This window comes from Myxine glutinosa, chromosome 8 (genome assembly GCF_964187855.1).
Source record: "Myxine glutinosa chromosome 8, kmMyxGlut1.1, whole genome shotgun sequence".
Lineage (NCBI taxonomy): Eukaryota > Metazoa > Chordata > Myxini > Myxiniformes > Myxinidae > Myxine > Myxine glutinosa.
This window is the reverse complement of record NC_136268.1, coordinates 9319070-9338179: the sequence shown is the minus strand read 5'-3', so window position 1 is coordinate 9338179 and position 19110 is coordinate 9319070. Positions and strand designations below refer to the sequence as shown.

The window sequence follows — 19110 nt, the reverse complement described above, 5'->3', positions numbered from 1 at the left end:
TATTGCCGCGTTTACTCGCGTGGCTGGGTCCTTCGCTATCGGCTGGTTTGGCTGTGGCCGCGTACGTAATAGGCGAATACAGTTCAATAGCCTTGAAGTGCTAAGCCTCAAAGTGCTCACAATGCGCTCCCAACCAGCCATCTTCAAGTCCTTCAAGCAAGTGCCTTCCACCAAGTCCTTTGACACAAGTCCTCCCAGCGCTAGTCCTTCCTCTCGTGCAAGACCTGTTCAAGGGCGTTTGTGCCAAGACTTTATAGGCACGCCCCGCGAACCTTCTAGCACTCACCAGACGCGCCTTACCACGCCCTATCATGCCATGCCCTTAGAGCCCTGGTTGGCTGGTGGCCCTTACAGTCATCGCCTCTGATGCACTGCCTTGACGCCGCCCCACCCGACCCCACGCTCCTCCCTCTCAGGCTTAACTCGTGTTACTCGACGAGCGAGCGAACAAAGGGCAGCGAATGCTGCTGACAGCCAAAGCGTAATAAATGCTGCGGGTAGCCAAAGCGTAACAAACGGAGGGATCAGTCAAATGGGGCGAGGGATCACTTATGCCCACAGAGGTGGAACTGGAGGGTGGACGCAAAAATGAAGGGACCTACCGGTAAACTCATGTCTTTACACAACGCAGATATTACTAGTGGAAATGGCCTATACTTACACATACTATGACATAACTAATACTCTAAGGTGGCCTACGTGTTGCTCGTGGACTAACTGTGGGGGGCAACCCTTTAACCTTTAATGATCAATATGTGCCAATCTCAAAACCGTAGCAATGTATATATATATATATATATATATATATATATATATATATATATATATATATATATATATTGTTACGGACCGCGGATAAGATGTTCATTTGCCGAGCGGATGGCGCCGCGGCCCGAACTGTTTTTACAATGACTAGACCCGATCCCTTAAACGTGGGCCAAATCGTGCCACAGATATTCAATGGGGAAAAGACAAAGGCGACACGGATGTGAAGAAGAGGAAGACAGAAGTAGGGAATACGAATATAATTTATTTGCTATTTACAACCAAAAGAAACCAAGGAGAAGGAAGGATAATAAAATAATTTACAGAAGAAATCAAGGAGACACAGTAAAAATTGCTAGCTTATCTAAACAGGCTTAATTAATACCCTGGACAGATCAAACAAAAGATGGACTCACACGAATGGGGAATTTGCAGGCAGGAATGGAAGGAGGTGGGTGGCTGGAGGGGGAGGAAGGCACGGAGCTGGCTGGAGCTTGATCCCGCACGGGACGTCGGGCTGGACCTCGACGGCCGCCGATGCCACCGATCCTGTCGTGTGCGCGGGGTAACGGGTCGGAGCTGCCTGGTGGAGCCAACGCTGCTGGTGGGGGGTCTGGCGTGACGGGTTCTCTCTCCCTCTCTCACAAACTCGCAGGACTCTCTTTTGGCTTGTCTGTGATCTGATCTCCTCCCTCCTCGACTCTTCTGGGGGCGTCTTCTTCGGGTTATATAAGCCCCACCCTTGACCCTTTTGCGAACCTCCCCCAAACGTTCTCTCTCCGCCCTCTAAAGCCAACCCCTCGTTCTGGGTTGGTCGGCAAGGGCTGGTTCACTCCTCCCCTCTATGACGAGGTGGAGACACGCCCTTCTGCCCTGACCTTACCTCGTGGCCAATGGTGGTTTTGGGGCGATTCGAGCTAGCCCCAGCCAAAGGGCAGCAATGGCGAATGAAGAAAACCGCCCAAATGCAGTTGGCAATTGCAGCAAACCTGGCAAACCTGGCACTTTGAAGATGCCATGTCGGAGGGATCTACTTTATTTAATGCAGTGCAATGGAGTGTCAAATTAATGGAAGACAAATCCTTAGCCTAATACACAGAATAAGGAAATAACTGTCAACAAGGGGGGAAATCTATGATTGGCAAACGTGAGTGCTTATGAACTAATTACGGGACGCACTTTGACCTTTATACATAACTGGAGCAAGGAGGGCGATATTTTTACAACAATTTGCACAACAAAAAAAAAAACACCATTCTCATATCCACAACAATATATCTATATATATGCGTCAGGAAGGGCATCCGGCCATAAAAACATTGCCTCAAAAAGAGAACCATGACAATTACGGCAACATATGGGCAGGGTACAGCCCGACGTACCCCGTGGGCGACCCCACTCCCTCTCGTCAAAACTCTAGGTGGGGAACCCCGATCGAAGCAAAGGTGGAAATCACTCCATTTATGACGACGAAATGTCTGATGCCCCGACGTGGAGATCGGTTTCTGAGGTTTGGGGCATGTAATGTAAGGACAATGACAGGGAGATCAGGAGAAGTGGTGGTAGTATTGGTGAGAAGAAGAGTGGACATATGTTGTGTGCAAGAGACGAGATGGAAGGGAAGTGGTGTGAGAATGGTGAAGGGTAGGCAGGGACAGAAATACAAGTTTGTGTGGCAAGGGTGCCCAGAAGGCATGAATGGTGTTGGGGTCCTGTTTTATGTGGAGTTTGTAGACAGTGTGGTGAGTGTGACTAGAGTGAGTGAAAGGTTTATGATGGTGAAAACGATGATTGGAAAGCTCTTGGTGAATGTCATCTCGGAATGTGCTCCGCAGGTTGGTCGGAGCGATGAAGTGAAGCACAAGTTCTGGTGTGCAATAGAGAAGCTATTGATGAATTGCGAAAGATGATGGGAATAGAGCCTGTGATGGATGCTGTTAAGAGAAACAGGTTGAGATGGTTTGGTCATGTGTTGAGGAAGGATGAAAGTGACTGGTTGAGAAGAGTGATGGAAATGTAGTAAGGTAGTAGAGGACGGGGAAGGCCGAGAAAGACTTGGCTAAAGATGGTCGAAGAAGAAATGCGGGGAAGGGGGTTAACAAGGGGAGATGCAGAAAATAGGGCAAAATGGAGAAGATTGTGATGGGGACCGCAAGGCTAACCCCCCCCCCCCCCCCCCCCCCCCACTCTTGCAGGGAAAATGGCCTTAAAATGCCTGTTGTTTGTTGTTGTATATATGTACATATATAAAGGCATAGGCATAGGCTTCATTTTGTCGCCGAAGCAACTCATCCACCAAGTTTAGTTATAAAACGTCCACAACCTTTTGAGATACCATGCGTTTTTCAAATATCTTCCTATATATCGCTTTTAGCCCAATCACTCAATGGTGAATTAATCAATTATAAAATTAAATAATTATCGTATCTGGATCCTGATCCGGATCTTCACCAAAATCGAAGGGATTTGTCCTTGCCACAATCCCAACCCGTCCACCAAATTTCGTTCGAATCCATCCACAAGTTTTTGAAATACCGTACGATATATTGTTGTTGCCCTATCTCTCAATGGCGAAGAATCACATAAAAAAATTAATATTTCTCGTATCCGGATTCGGATTTTCACAAAAATCAAATTTATTTGTTCACGTCACACACTCAGCCCGCCCACCAGATTTCATCTAAATCCGTCAATAACTTTTTGAGATATCCTGCACGCAAACAAACGGACAGTGGTGAAAACAACCTCTGTCCGTTCCAGAAGGAGGGGGTAAAAAATGTAAGGGGGGAGGGGGAGGGGTTTCACGTGCACCCAGTGACCCCCCCTCCCTCCTGAATCCACACCTGATGTGTATATATATATATATATATATATATATATATATATATGTATATATATGTATAAAGGTGTATATATATATGTGCAGTGTCTGTTGTGTTGTCTTGTCTTGTCTTGTCACTGAACTACTTTCTCAAACTTTTGTGAAATCGTACCAAACTTCTGGTATGCACATATCTCTCCCGTCGGTATGTCCGAAGGGTATTTTTTTGAAAAATGATCCAATATATATTTTTTTTGGGGGGGGAATTTTTTCAGGATTTTTTTTTTTTTCAACTTCAATGGTTTATAAAATGTGATATCACGTATATTACAAATACATTTGTGCAAAATAATTGTTTGAATTATGATTGGTTTAAACCATGACAAAACGGCAACTCGGGTACAGTCATTTATCTATATATCTACACATCTGGGCAGTGTCTGTGTTGTCGCTTAACGACTCCCTCAAACTTTTGTTTCCGTGGTTATGATGTGTTTTTAATAACGTTGTGGTGGTTTTGAATCACGTGGTGGTGAGGTATTTTGAATTATGTGGTTGTGAGGTGTTTTTGAATTACTTGGTGGTGAGGTGTTTTTAAATGACTTGGTGGTGAGGTGTTTTTAAATGACTTGGTGGTGAGGTGTTTTTAAATGACGTGGTGGTGAGGTGTTTTTAATTTCGTGGCTGTGAGGTGTTTTTAATTTCGTGGCTGTGAGGTGTTTTTATTACGTCTTTTATGGCTGTGAGGTGTTTTAAATTACTTTGTGGTGAGGTGTTTTGAATTATGTGGTGGTGAGGTGTAATCATCCAAAATTTCCAATCTGCACCTACCTCTCCCCTATGTATGTGCTGAGGGGTTCTTTCTTGGAAAAAAAAACATTCAACCTAAATCTTCAACCTAAATTGCCTAAATCTTCAAACCTAAATTGCTTCTAAAAATGTAATATCACAAACACAACAAATAAATTTGTGCAAAATAATTGTTTGTATTATTATGATTGGTGTAAATCATAACAACACAGCAACTCAGGTACAGTCATTATCTTCAGCTAAAATAAGCCCGTTCCTCAGTTACAATGCTTGGTGAGGCGAGCACAGCGAGCCGAGCCAAGCTCGTATATATGTATATATATATATATATATATATATATATATATATATATATATATATATATATATATATATATATATAATTTCAAAACTGACCGGGTCCTCAGTCGAGGTCCTCAGCATCATCCCGTTTCGGCCCTTCAACCTTGATATGGTCAACCACATACAATAAAGGTAGTGGGAGACAAGATAGGGAGAGAGAGGGAAGCACAACAACAGTAGAGAACAGGGACATCGGGAGATCTGGCGGGGTACATGGAATAAACAAAATGGACACTACAATGACTTGCACGAAAGAAAACAGAATTTGAAAAAGGTGTGTGTGTGTGTGTGTGTGTGTGTGTGTGTGTGTGTGTGTGTGTGTGTGTGTGTGTGTGTGCGCGTGTGCGTGCGCGCGCGTACTCGTGTGCGGGTGCGTGCGTGCACTACTAGATATTCTTTCCATCTGTGCTTCTATGTGGTCCTTGTTTTGTTTTGATGCCTAAATAATGTCTTTCTGTCATAGGTAGAGTGTAAGAAAGCGCAGCCCAAAGAAGTGATGTTCCCTCCTGGCTCTATGAGAGGCCGTGCCCGTGGAGTTCCTTACAACATGGATGCCTTTATGCTGGGAATGGGCATGCTGGGTAAATTGTCCCCCAATTCCTTTTCCTGCCGCCTGCTAACCATTACCTTTCTTCATATTACCTCCTCATTCCTTCCATTGAATTATTTTGCCACTGACTTCCTGCACCCCCAAAAAACAATTTGCTCAGGCACTCTTTATTTTTTTTACTTTTTTTTATATTTATTTTTTTCCTTTTTTCTCTGCACTTGACCCTAATTTATTTCCTTCTTCCAAGTTCTTTTCAGTTGATAAGATGTTTTATATTGGAGTTGATTAAATATCCATTTTTCAGCTATTGCTTTACTTACAGCCAGTCAATGTCGCTGCTAGCTTTGATAAACCACAATGCCTAGATTTGGGAATCACTGAAGGCATTCTTAACACCCTGCAAGCCATTGTTGACACAAATTGAAGTCAACATTTTTGACTTCACTCGTCAATAGAACTTTATTTCAAATACATATCACAAAGAAAGTCTTGTGCTGCATTAATAAAAACCCTTCCATATTTGTACAAAAGAAAATTGTTTTTTGTTTCCAAAGTTAAAAACATGTAGGCTGGTAAATCCCCGGTTGGCATTCCAGAGATGTAAATCCATTCGTAGACTTCCTATAAATCTCACCTCCTGTGATGCTTTTTAACCAAATCCTTTTCTTTTCAATTTAGCCACATCATTTTGAGAGAATTTGGTAGCTTAGTTATCTTATACACTCTTCAACACACTCGTCCTTTTAATGCCGGTTGTTGCACATTTTCATGAATTAGGCTTACTCCCTAACCTTTGCAAAGTAATGAAAAAAAATTGATACAGATTATAATGATTATTTCACTTGTATACTACCCTGACCTCTGTTTTGAAATCTTGTGTTTACTCGAGCAATGTGACTTTTCTAGGTTATCCCAACTTCGCTGCCTATGCAGGACGTGCCTATCCAGGCTTTACACCCAGTTATGGCTATCAGTTTCCAGGTGAGCATCCTCATCTGATATTTGCATAGTAAAGCCAAAGTGTTTCTGAAGCAGCCTGACAAAAATGCCTCAGAGCATGCATGGGCACTTATTTGTTAATCTTTGTAATCCTTGCAGTCTGGCATCTTGTGTAAATGAAATGCTGTTGTTCCTGTGGCTGAGTGCTGGCATCTTTTGTTTGGGTTGGGTTTTGGGGAGAATATAGTGTGTCATCTACAATGAAAATTTGCCTGGTGTTGGGCTAGCGGCTAGGGTGCCAGCTTAAGGTGGGTTTTCACGGGACACGCGAACGGTTCGCGAAGGATGCGAATGTCGAAAAAATGGCAAAGTCCAACATTCGTATTTTAGGCTCCAAAAGTTCGCCAAACACGCGCGGGGGTTCGGAAGCGTCGTCAATTGTTCGCATCCTATTTCAAACATTTTTGAAATACCCGCCGAACAAAAAACGACTCCTGCGAACAATTGACGACGCTTCCGAACCCCCGCGCATGTTTGGCGAACTTTTGGAGCCTAAAATACGAATGTTGGACTTTGCCATTTTTTCGACATTCGCATCCTTCGCGAACCGTTCGCGTGTCCTGTGAAAACCCACCTTTAGGATCCTAGGATCCTGGGTTCGAATCCCGTTCGATCGCTGAATTAACGTCAGGGGGGTTGACTCAGCCTGTCATCCTTCCGAGGTCGGCTAATTGAGTACCAGTTCACTGGTAATTCCCTGCTTGTCGTAAAAGGCGACCAACATGGTTGGCGGCAGGAAGGGCATCCGGCCGTAAAACATTGCTTCAAAAAGGGGACCAACAAAAACAACAACAACCACGGTGCCCGAAAAAGGCAAAAATGGCCTCTGAAGGTGTTTTTTTTTATCTACAATGAAAATTTGCTTTGCTTCGATAAACAGCTGTGCTACCTTTAGTTCAGTGCTGAAAGGCCCATCGGCGTGACCAATGTTGCCAGTGCTCGCATTAAGATGCCATTGGAAATCCAGAAGGAACATGTTTGGCATTGCTTTGTTTGATGTTCGATACAGACTGGGTAGTTATTTCCCCCTGCTATATGTAGTGTTTGATTGAAGCCCCTTGCTTTAAGATACATACACACACGTATGCACGTGTACATATTCATGATACACATGCATATACACACACACACACACACACACACACACACACACACACACACACACACACACACACACACACACACACACACACACACGTATAATTATGTATATGTACACTACCAGTCAAAAGTTTTAGAACACCTCAAATTTGCCAGTTTTTATTGAAATTTACGCAGTTTAATGTCCAGTTAATAACCTGAAATTGTACAAAGGTAAGCAGTAAACTGCCTGAGGTTAAAAAAAAAAGTTTAGGTTAGCAAAAACGGGAAAAGAATGTAAATTGCACAGTTATATTGTAAAAAAAAAAAAAGGCCTTCAGGGAACAAGTAATGGGTTAACAACTTGCAGCTCTTCTGCAGCAATGTAAGTAAATTAAGCCTTGAAAGTTGATGCAAACAATTCCTACAGGTGTCCCAACCTCTGCGGATTACTTGATTACAAACCCCCTGTCTGTATAAAAGCAGTTTTTTTTTGTTTTTTGGTTTTTTTTGGATACAAGATCGAGGCTCGTGAAAGAGCGAACATTAATCACACAGAAAGACAAACCGACACATAAAACATATAACATCGGGAGCGGTAGACAAGATGGGGAGAGAGGGGGAAGGACACAAACACAACATTTGAGAGCAGGGACCGAGAGACATGGAGACATCGAGAGATCTGAGAGAGGGCGAGGGCTTTGGGGGGAGGGGCAATGGGAAGGGGGGGGGGTGTGGGAGAGGTATAAAACATATGGACACTGCCAGGACTTCCAGGAAAGAAGTTGGAATTTCAAACAAGGTGGATCTGGGGTGAATTAGCGGGGGTAGAAAAGATCAAGGTTTTGGATGGGGGAAGATAAGAGATGGTGGTGAACAGCTGTTTTAAAGAACTGGAGGGAGCAGTGGGATTGAAGGGAGTGAGGGAGTTTGTTCCAGAGGCGGGAGAAAAGAGGAATGAAAGAGTGAAGGTGAGCAGAGAGCCGAGATTTCGGCAGTTTAACCATCAGAGGGTTGCTGGCAGATCTTGTGCGACCTGTCGGAATATTTGGGGGACAGAGCACAGAGAGCTGGGGGTGCAAGGCCGGAGAGGAGTCGGTAGAAGACAGAAAGACCACCTACCTGCCTGCGGTGAGTGAGTGAAAGGCCCTCAGAGATAGCTTCATCGCGGGAGATTCCAATAATTCTGAAAGCTTTGGTTTCAACAGCGTGAAGCCGAGCTAGGTGTGAGGCAGGAGCACCGGCCCATAGGGGAGAACAGTATTCCATTGAGCTGCGGATGAAAGCCTTGTATGTGGTGAGGAACTCAGGTGTGCTGCGGAAGGACTTCGCACGACGGAGGATGCCCAGTCGGCGACTGGCTTTGGAGGCCAGCTTGGAAATGTGGTTTTCCCAAGAAAGATCATGGCAGATAGTGAGACCCAAAAGCTTGAGCGACAGAACTTCTTGGAGAGGATTGTTGAGAAAGTAGATGGGAGGGTTGTCCAGTCGATCTTTTCGGAGAGACATAGTAAGAGTGTGAGATTTGTCAGGATTGAAAGACATGTTCCACTTGTTTGACCAGTCTGTGATTTTGTCCAAGTCTTGAGAGAGTGAAGAGGCTGTGGACTGCCGATCTGAGGGAAGGGGAATGGAGCGGCAGAGAGTGGAGTCATCAGCAAAGAGATAGAGAGGATTTTCAAGAGAGTCAGAGAGATCATTGATGAAGACCAGAAAAAGCACAGGGCCCAGAACACTGCCTTGGGGAACTCCAGCCTGAACAGGAAGAGGAGATGAGAGAAACCCATTCAGGGCCACACGTTGACGACGACTAGAGAGGAAGTCCGCCAGCCATGCGTGAAGATTTCCATAGATACCAAAGGAGAAGAGTTTGGTGAGCAGAGCGGGGTGCCAGACCGTATCGAAGGCACGTGATATGTCGAGGGAGACAGCTCTAATTTCCTGTTTGGCATTGAGGACCTCCATCCATTGTTGAGACAGCAGAAGCAGCATGCCCAGAGTAGAGTGACCTGGTCTGAAACCAAATTGATGATCAGAGATCAAGCCATTGGAGAAGAGGAAAGATTTCATATCCGAAGCAATGATGGATTCCATGACTTTGCTGATAATTGGGAGAAGGCTGATTTGTCTGTAGTTGCTAGGATCTGTTTTTGCACCTTTTTTGTGCAAAGCGGTGATGTTGGCTGATTTCCAAGCAGATGGCAGTTGACCTTGAGCAAAAGAGAGGGTGAAGAGAACAGAGAGAGGGTGAGATAGAGCGGCAGAGCAGGATTTTAGGACCTGTGTGCTGATGCCGTCGGGTCCAGTTGCAGAATCAGAGTCGAGGGTTGACAGAAACTTTTCCACCTTGTCAGGAGGAAAGGACACGGAGTCCAGGAGCAGCTGGGTACGACTGGGTATGGTGGGTACAGAGAGGGGTGGGTTTGGGACACAAGATCTAGAGGCAAACACAGAGTTGAGGCATTCACCTTTTTCACGTGCGGAGTCAGCTCTGTAGCCGTTTGAGGTAAGGGAGGGGATGGAGGGGGAACAAACACCAGAAACGGATTTGACCAGACGCCACCAGGATTTGGAAGAGGGAGACAGATAAGAGAGTTCGGTCTTGAGAACGGAGAGATATTGTTTCCTGGCTCTCCTGAGGGTGGACACACACTTGTTTCGGGCTTTGTGAAAGGAAATGAGATTTCCTTCCGTTGGATTTGCTTTCCAGGAGACGAAGGCAAGTTGTTTCTGGGCAACAGCCTCACCACAAGAATCCGTGTACCATGGACGGGAGGAAGGGTATGACAACTGAAGACGAGATGGGATAAATCTGTGCATGAGAGAGAGCAATTTACTTTGGAAGAATTCCCAGGATGAGTTGATGTCAGAGGTGGTAGAGATGGGAGACCAGTCCAGATGATTGATGGCTGCTTGAAGACCGTGCCAGTTGGCCTGAGTGAAATGCCAGACTCGTCGACGCTGAGCAGGCTCCCTGAGAATGGTCAGAGAAATGTCCACTTTAACAAGGACATGATCAGATGATCCGATTGGAGCAGAAGAAGAGCAGCAGACATTTTCAGGGAAGTTAGTCATAACCAAGTCCAGAAGAGAAGATGCTCCGTTGACTGAGATCCGGGTCGGGAAATTGACAGATTGTGTCAGTCCCAGTGAGTCGCAGAAGTCCTTTGCTGAGGAGCCATGGCTGGTGAGAGAGGTACCCACACCCAGCCAACTGGCATGATGACAGTTGAAATCACCACATATGAGGAAGAGAGAGTTGGGATGAGTAGATAGAAGTTGGTCCATATTATCAGACAGCGAGATGTAGATGGAGTCATCACTGTTTGGTGGACGGTACAACACACATATGAACAAGAGGTGGGAGCGAAGGGGAAGCCTTAGCCAGAGGTATTGCTGGGGGTGAAGTGGAGAGAGTGCAGTGCAGGGCGAGTGAGGAAGAGAGTTTTTGATAAAGATAGCAACCCCACCTCCAGGACGAGGCTCAGGTCTATCATACCGGAGGAGGGAGTAACCCGGGAGAGATACTAAGGAATCAGAGACATCATGAAGGAGGAACGTTTCTGTTAAGCAGATCACGTCTGGTTTGACAGAAGCAACCTGTATGGAGAGATCAGTTAAGTTTGAACGAAGGCCCCGGATGTTTGAGGTCCATACCGTTAATGAAGAGGAAGGGGGAGCATCGGATACAGAACAGGGGGGAGGAGGGGTAGGGTAAGATGTGGAAGAGGTGGAAGAGTTAGGGAGAGCTGTTGAAGGTGCGTCAGAGATTAAAGAATAGCTCGGAGAAAGGGAAGGATGGGGCGGACAAAAGGTTTGATGGTGATTGGGTGAGGCACAATGAGGTGTTATTTGAGGAGGGGGTAGAGCGAGGCAGAAGGTTGGGGGAGATGGAGGTGAGAGTTGGAAGGGGGAAGAAGCGGGGAGGATGCTTTGAGGAGGGGGAGTGAGAGGGGGGAAATTGAGAAGAAATGAGGGTGGGGAGATTTGAAGGGGAGGGGGGAGTTTGGGAGGGAAGGGACAAGGGGCGGGATTTGAAAGGGATGGGATATGGGGGTGATTTGGAGGGGAGGGGTGAGGGAGGAGTCTAGGAGGGGAGGGGTGAGGGGGAGTCTTGGAGGGGAGGGGTGAGGGGGTAGTTTAGGAGGGAGGGGGCAAGGGGGGAGATTTGAAAGGGATGGGTGATAGGGAGGATTAGGAGGGGAGGGGAAAGCAGGAAGATTTGAAAGGGATGGGTGATGGGGAAGATTTGGAGGGGAGGGGTGATGGGGAAGATTTGGAGGGGAGGGGTTATGGGGAAGATTTGGAGGGGAGGAGTGAGATTTGATTTTAGAAAGTGTACGATTAATGGGAAACGAACATTTATTGCAAAATGAGTTTCTTGTGACCTTCGAGTTAAAAATACGTTTAAGGACGCTGGATGGAGGATGGAGTGCAGGAGAGTTTAGGGAATGTAGAAAAAAGGCACTATAGGAGATGGAATTTTTTTTTGGGATGAATAGATTTGGTGAGCAAGTCGAAAGCAGCCTTTTAAAGAAGAAGAAGAAAAAGGTGTTATAATATATGACGGAATACATAACTTGAGGGGAAAGTGTAAACATTGAAGGTTAATAACAGTGAAAACTATCTGGGGAAATGGGGGAGAAACACGTGGTCGAAGAACGAACGAACGAATAAGAATGAATTAACGAATGAGAACAGAGAAGGAAATGTTTTTTTTTTTGTTTTTTTTGAGTTGAGATTTACACAAGGAAGTAGGCTATGGGGTGAAAAGACGGGGAAAACAGAGAACGAAAGTTATTGGAGCACAAAACGATGGACCGCTGAGAGAAAAACAAAGCCTCAAGGTTGTACACTGTACAAGGCCTCAAGACACGACACGAATTAACACGATTTTCAAAACAGGTATGAAAGATTTGCACCGAAAATCTTCCTCGGGACACAATATACGTACACACACCATAAAATAAATACAGTTATAACGAAAATACAAATGGGAACAATTACTTAACTTCGATTTCAAATCGCTCGCGACGCGGCAAACAGACGATTAATTTATGAAAGATAAACACCGAGAAACTTCCAAGGTGCACACTATAACTTCACACACCGAAAGATAAATACCGTTTCGACAAAATACAATTGTGAACAGACTTAACTTTGAAAACGTGGAGACCGTGTGGAGCTTCAAGAATCCCTGCCGCCGTCTCCAAGATCTCGCGAGATCCTCGCGAGATTCTCGCGAGTATTGGAACAGACTGTTATTACACCCTCTGAAGCATTATTTGGACAATATTGCACTGCAGGAAGTAGTATATTGGAAACTGGAGGAAACTCTGACAGGAAGAGGTCTGGCAGACCCAAAGCCACAACAATCAGAAGACAAGTTTCTGAGAGTCAACAGCTTGCGTGATAGGTGGCTCACAGGACAACAGCTTCAAGCACAGCTTAAAACTGGTCGAAGTAAGCAAGTCTCAGTTTCAGCTGTGAAGAGAAAACTTCGAGCTGCACGTTTGACAGGTCGAGTGGCAGTAAGAAAGCCATTGCTAAGATGGCAAAATAACTAAAAGAGGCTTGCCTGGGCCATGAAGCACCGCCAGTGGACTACTGAAGACTGGAAGAAGGTCTTATGGATCGATGAATCAAAATTTAAAATCTTTGGTTCATCACGCAAGGTTTTCGTACGCCGTCGAGTAGGCGAAAAGATGGTTCCTCAGTGTGTGACACCAGCTGTCAAACATAAGCGTGATGGTCTGGGGCTCTTTTGCTGGATCCAGAGTCGGCGACTTGCATAGAGTGACTGGCACCCTGAACCAAAAGGGATACCACAGCATTTTGCAGCGCCATGCAATACCCTCTGGTATACGCCTAGTTGGTCAGGGGTTCATCCTGCAGCAGGATAATGACCCTACACACACCTCCAGGCTATGTCAAAAATACCTTCGAGGAAAAGAACAAGACGGTAGGCTTCAAATCATGGAATGGCCAGCACAGTCTCCAGACTTAAACCCCATCGAGCTGGTTTGGGATGAACTGGACATGGGGCGAAAGCAAAGCAACCTACAAGTGCAACACATTTGTGGGAACTTCTGCAACAGTGTTGGGAAGAACTTCCCGAACAATATTTGATTTCCATTGCAGAAAGAATGGCACGAGTGTGTTCGGCGGTTATATCTGCAAAAGGTGGCTACTTTGCAGAGTTAAAAATTTTAATTAAATTTTGTTAAACAAAATGATTCTATGATTTCTTTTTTATCTCCAATTGTTTATTTGTTCTATGCTTAATTTCAGAGTACATTGAGACATTAAACTGCGTAAATTTCAATAAAAACTGGAAAAATTGAGGTGTTCTAAAACTTTTGACCGCTAGTGTATATATGGTGTATGTGACAAGGACGAATTGATTAGATTTTGGTGAAGATCCGGATTCGGATCCGCTCGTAGAATTCTTTCAGTGATTCTTCTCCATTGGGAGATCGGCCAAAAAACATATATAGCAGAATATCTCAAAGTTGTGGACGGATTTGGACGAAACCTGGTAGAGAGGTTGGGTGTGTGACAAAGATGAATCGATTCGATTTTGGTGAAGATCTGAATATGGATTCTGATACGAGGTTTATTTAATTTTTAAGTAATTCTTCACCATTGAGAGATCGGGCGAAAAGTGATATATAACATGATATTTAAAAAATGTTATGGACGAGTTACGACTAAACTTGGTGGACGAGTTGGTTCGGTGACAAAAACAATCCGATTAGACTTTGGTTCAGGTCCGAATCCAGATCCGGCCCATCAGTGGGATACAAAACATAAACTGTTCAGCCTGGTGGAGGTTTGTGCTCTCCCGAGTGCCGTTCTAGTTATTGCTCTATTCTCAAGAAATTTGGATTTGAGATGAAAAGATGAATATGAGGCAAAAGTAGAGAACGTCCTCTTTTATTTATTGGTATTTATATGCATACATGTTTTGCCATTGTAGAACAATAACATGTTTTATGTTCAGTCTCCCTCATTTTAGATAAGCATAAGCATTGGAACAAATGACTGGCAGGATTTTTTGATGCTGAGGTTTCTTGTTGCATTGATTGTTCACACATGAAATGCAAATATCCAGTCTTGGTTCTTGCCTTTGCTTTTGACGTTGGAGTCTGCCTTTAGAGTCAGGAGGCATAGACCAACATGAAGACCGAGAACTGTCTATGAAAGAAAAGCAAGCAATTTGGAAACTGAAAGAACAGAATAATTCAATTAAAACCATAGCACAAAAATTTGGCATAGCAAATACAACAATTGGGAATATCTTGAAAAGGAAAAACCACTTGTGTACTTAGCAATAGATAACGGTCAGATCAGCCAAGGAAAACAACTGCAGATGACTTAAATCCCTTAAGTTTGACTTGAATCCCTTCTGCTGCATTCAAGTATCACATTTTCACCTAACATGATCTCTGACCTTTCACCTTTGCCAAAATGTAATTAGTTCATCTTTTCATCATAATATATACTTGTACCAAGTTTGGGCCAAATCCCATCACTGGTTAATAAGTTAATGCAGTAACAGAATTTTTACTTCTGATCTTGGACCTCTTGACCCCATGATCTAATCTGTTTATCTTTACAGCATTATACTGTATACTTGTACCAAGTTTGACATTATTCAGTCTTTAGACTCCATCGTCACCTTTTGTTTAAGTTTGGTTGGTTTTCATGTAAACAAGTTCCGATAGCATTGCATTTGATAGAAGCATTGTCGTGTTCCCGGGGTTAACACCCCTGGGGACGGATAGCCCATCGAGCTTTACACTCCGAGGCGTTCAATCCAATGGCAGTGGGAATACGCTCCGGGGATGAGGGCAGCGAGGGGTAGTGAAGCTCTTACCTGTAAGGATCCCACTGGACATCTTCGACCCTGGTAATCAACTCAACCCGACACGGAATTCAATTGCAACAATAGAACGGTTTATTAAAATAAAGGCCAGGAAACAAAGAAATGCACAGTAAACTAAAATTCCTAAATGGAGTGCCCCCATACAGACTCGTATACAACACAGGGGGATGATAAAATAAACGAAAGTAAAAATGTAGTGTACTCAGCTTTGAGCGGCTCTTGAACCTCGTCGGAGATCGTTAGGGCCCGCTTCCCTGCGCAAGAAAACACGCCTTGGCGCGTAGTTCATTCACCCACCAGCCGCAGTACGGGACCCCGAGTCCATGCGCGGGAAAACAGGCCTTGGCGCGCAGTTCGTTCCTCCAGCCGCCGAGCACGAAGCGAATAGGCCACGCCCGTCCTCTCGCCATCTGCTCCACACAGCATCGCGGTCTCTCAGCGCAGACAGTTCCCCGCACCATCAGCACCAACGAGCCAGGGAAAGGAGCCACTCGAACTGATCGCCCGGACCAAAAAAAAGTACCAATGTCAGACTGCACGACACCAATGTCCTTGGCTCAAGAGGTCAGAAAATAAGAATGTTCGCATTGAATTCCAGAACCAAGAAGAAGACGAACTGTGACCGCTTTTCGTCTGCTTGGGACCCAAAGAGAGATATTTAAAATGCCGACTGCACGCGATCAAATCCAGAAGCAGAGAGAGAAAATGTTGGGACCCCAAATCTTTTGTACCCAGGGCTCTTACGTCATCCAAGGAATTTGTACCCAGGGCTCTTACGCCATCCATGGAATTCATGCATTTGGATAGACCCTAGGAAACTGCCTTTGGAACATATAGGAACATACGACTTTTTGTTACAAAAAACTTCTGCTGGGCAAATAAATGAGCGTCTGCTGGGCATAGAGAAATTGCTCAACGTGTTTGAAACTTCCAAGGAAAAACAAGTGAATCCTCTTGGATTGCGCTGAGGTTCGGGCATGGAATTTCGAGCCTCGATCATGGTTCGAGCCTCAATCTTGTATACAAAAATAATAATAATAATAATAAGAACCTTGGGCCGAATCTCGCGCTTCACCAGTGCGCGTGCGCGAATTTACGTCACGTCGGCAGCGAGAAGGGGTTCCCCAACACGAACCAATCAGGAACTGCCACGTCACACTTATATGATCTCAGAATTCCTGTGACAGGAATTCGCGTTACACTGGCTGGAAGTCATTCGCTAGAGGCGCTTCCTCAGCGCTAATAAACTTTAAACCATGTTCTTTCGGCGACCTGAAAATATAATAGAGGGTCACATTTTCAAACTAGAACGGCACTCTGTAGAGAGCGTACCTCTGCCAGGCTGAACAGTTCACGTTTTGTATTCTAGTGATGGGCCGGATCTGGATACGTACCTCCAAAATCGAATTGGCTTGTTATTTTCACCTACCTAACTCGTCAAACAAGTTTCGTCCGAATTCGTCCACAATTCTGAGATATCGTGCTATATATTGTTTTTGGCCCTATCTCTCAATTATGAAGAATCATTTCAAACATTAAAAAAATTTGTATGTGGATCCGGATCTTCACCATAATCTAATCCATTTGTCCGTGTCACACACCCAATCTGTCCACCAAATTTCGTCTGAATCGGTCTGTAACTTATCGAGATATCCTGATCACAGACAGACACGAGTGAAAAACAAATCTCTGCCCACCTTAGGTGGCAGAGTTAATTATGAAAGCTGTTTGAAATGTTCACATCATTTTGACCACACTGTATATGTGTATGATTATTAGTCCCCTACCGGTGTACACCGGAGGGGACTATAGGTTTGCACGCCGTCCCTCCGTCTGTCAGTCTGTCAGTCTGTCCGTCTGTCAGTCCGTCACGCAAAGAACAGTTTTCCGGACTTTTTTTCTAAACTCTTAATGCTAATGATTTCAAACTTGGCACATGGTTTCCTCATGATAAGTTACAGATCAAGTTTGAACTTCACGACGTTTCGATCATTTTTGACAAAGTTATGGCACTTTGAACTTTGGTAATTCTGATCATTCTGATGCTCCTTAACTCAGTGCCATTTTAAGTTTTAATTTCCTTTAAAAACCAATTTATCTGCAATAATAGGACCGATTGAGATAAAAAAATTTCACCGTAGGGGAACTCGGTCTGTGGAATATTTTAACGGTAATTATGACGTCACAGGTCACGTGGTTCGGCCGTCATATTGTTTTTCGTGAAAACACGAAAACCCCTTTTTCTCTGCAACGGCTGAACAGATTGAGGCCAAACTTTGCAGCCAGAGTCGCATACCCATGACAAACAAAAAGGTCAGCGAGCATGACGTCATGCGTCACATGGTTTCAGAGTTATGACGTTTTTAAGCATGAACCTTTAAAACCGAGCCCCTCCCTCATTTTTGATCCAATCGAGGGGATACTTCACAGATCTGTTCAGCATGTCAATCAACTGAAATGTCCTTTTGGAATTTGCGATAGGTCACGTGGTTTCGCATATATCGTTAATTAATCGAAAATATAAAAAAATGGATATCTCTTGAATCGCCAGTACCTCAGACCGTGAGTTGGTAATTATATAATTCACACAGTGCAATACGTGCAGGCCGCTCCATGGAGCGACCTTGCGGGCTTATCAACGAGGCGATTTGTGACACACGTGTCTCAGCATACCTCAGATCAAGTTTGAAAACCAGCATCAACCGTGCATAAATTTGCATATTCGATCATTTTTGACAAAGTCATGGCACTTTGAACTTTGGGAGGGGACATGTATTGCAGCGCAATACTCAGAATGCTTGTTTATTTTGAACCTTATCGTCCATATGCCATTCCTTTGGTATGATGTTGCCTAGAACAGTTTTGCACTCCAACAATGCTGTCCTATAACTTGATAGTTCTTCAACAGATGCCTTTAAAGACAGATTTACATCATCTAAGAACAGATTTACATCACAACCTTGGTCGCGAGATGCATCTCTGTAGATTACCTTTTTCTCTGTTGTCCACAACCACAGGATTTCCTGCCGCTGCGTATGGACAGACTATGGCTGCAGCGATGACAGCACGTGGAGCTGGTAAGAATTATAATACAAGCTCCACAGTGAAGTTTAAAATGCTTGAATCTATCCTTTGAGTTATGTGCACTCTGCTTTTATAACATGTCTGGTATAATATTTTATTGCCGATATAAACTCAGGCTTGCAGATATGCTTGTACTTCTTAAGTCATCTCTTCTCAATTCTCGAAGAGATGAACTTATAAAATCGGTCTTGATGTCCGGATGTCTGTCCATCCGTTAACGTTTTTGCTCTTTTTGGTACTGCTGCCTTATTACCTTTCTGATTGTCCTGAAACTTGACACATTAATAGAATACAGTATCCTTTACAATCGTTATGGCTTAGATTTTTCGATTTTGGATCATGAGGGGGGAGAGGGGGGGGGGGGGGAGCCTTCTACTCAATGGTCTGTAGGATCGCTTGATCTTACATTTTTTGATTTAGTATCAGGGGCCCTCCCAAGGGGCCAGATGAGCTTGAGGGGGCTCCCCCAAAATCAGCAGAGGTCTGAACTACAACCTCAAGAGATGACCGTCAGCCCACTCTGGGCTATTTATCAGTATGTCTTCATGTCCTGTCTTCACATCCCTTTAATTAATTCTGGCGGGGATTAATAATCCAATTGTCCTGCATTGTTTGCAACAATAATAATCCTGAAATAATCCTAGATGCATTTGCAGGATAGGCCACATACCTTAGACATTAACAGGTTTAGGGAAGGGCAGTCTGGGAAACATATCTATATTGTCGCGAGAAATGCATCGCATTTTTTTTTTTTTTTTTTTTTTTTTTTTT

At 44.3% G+C, this 19110-nt stretch overlaps 1 protein-coding gene across 5 annotated transcripts in view; it reads left to right on the top strand.

Annotated features, from left to right (window-relative positions):
- Nucleotides 1-19110, top strand: part of LOC137432218 (RNA-binding protein Musashi homolog 2) — a 249447-nt gene that overhangs the window by 163448 nt on the left and 66889 nt on the right. For all 5 annotated transcript variants that reach the window (XM_068123945.2, XM_068123950.2, XM_068123946.2 and 2 more), the window contains exons 9-11: nucleotides 5202-5319; nucleotides 6195-6269; nucleotides 18273-18332. In XM_068123945.2, the coding sequence (XP_067980046.1) occupies nucleotides 5202-5319; nucleotides 6195-6269; nucleotides 18273-18332 (253 nt within the window). The remainder of the gene's footprint in view (nucleotides 1-5201; nucleotides 5320-6194; nucleotides 6270-18272; nucleotides 18333-19110) is intronic.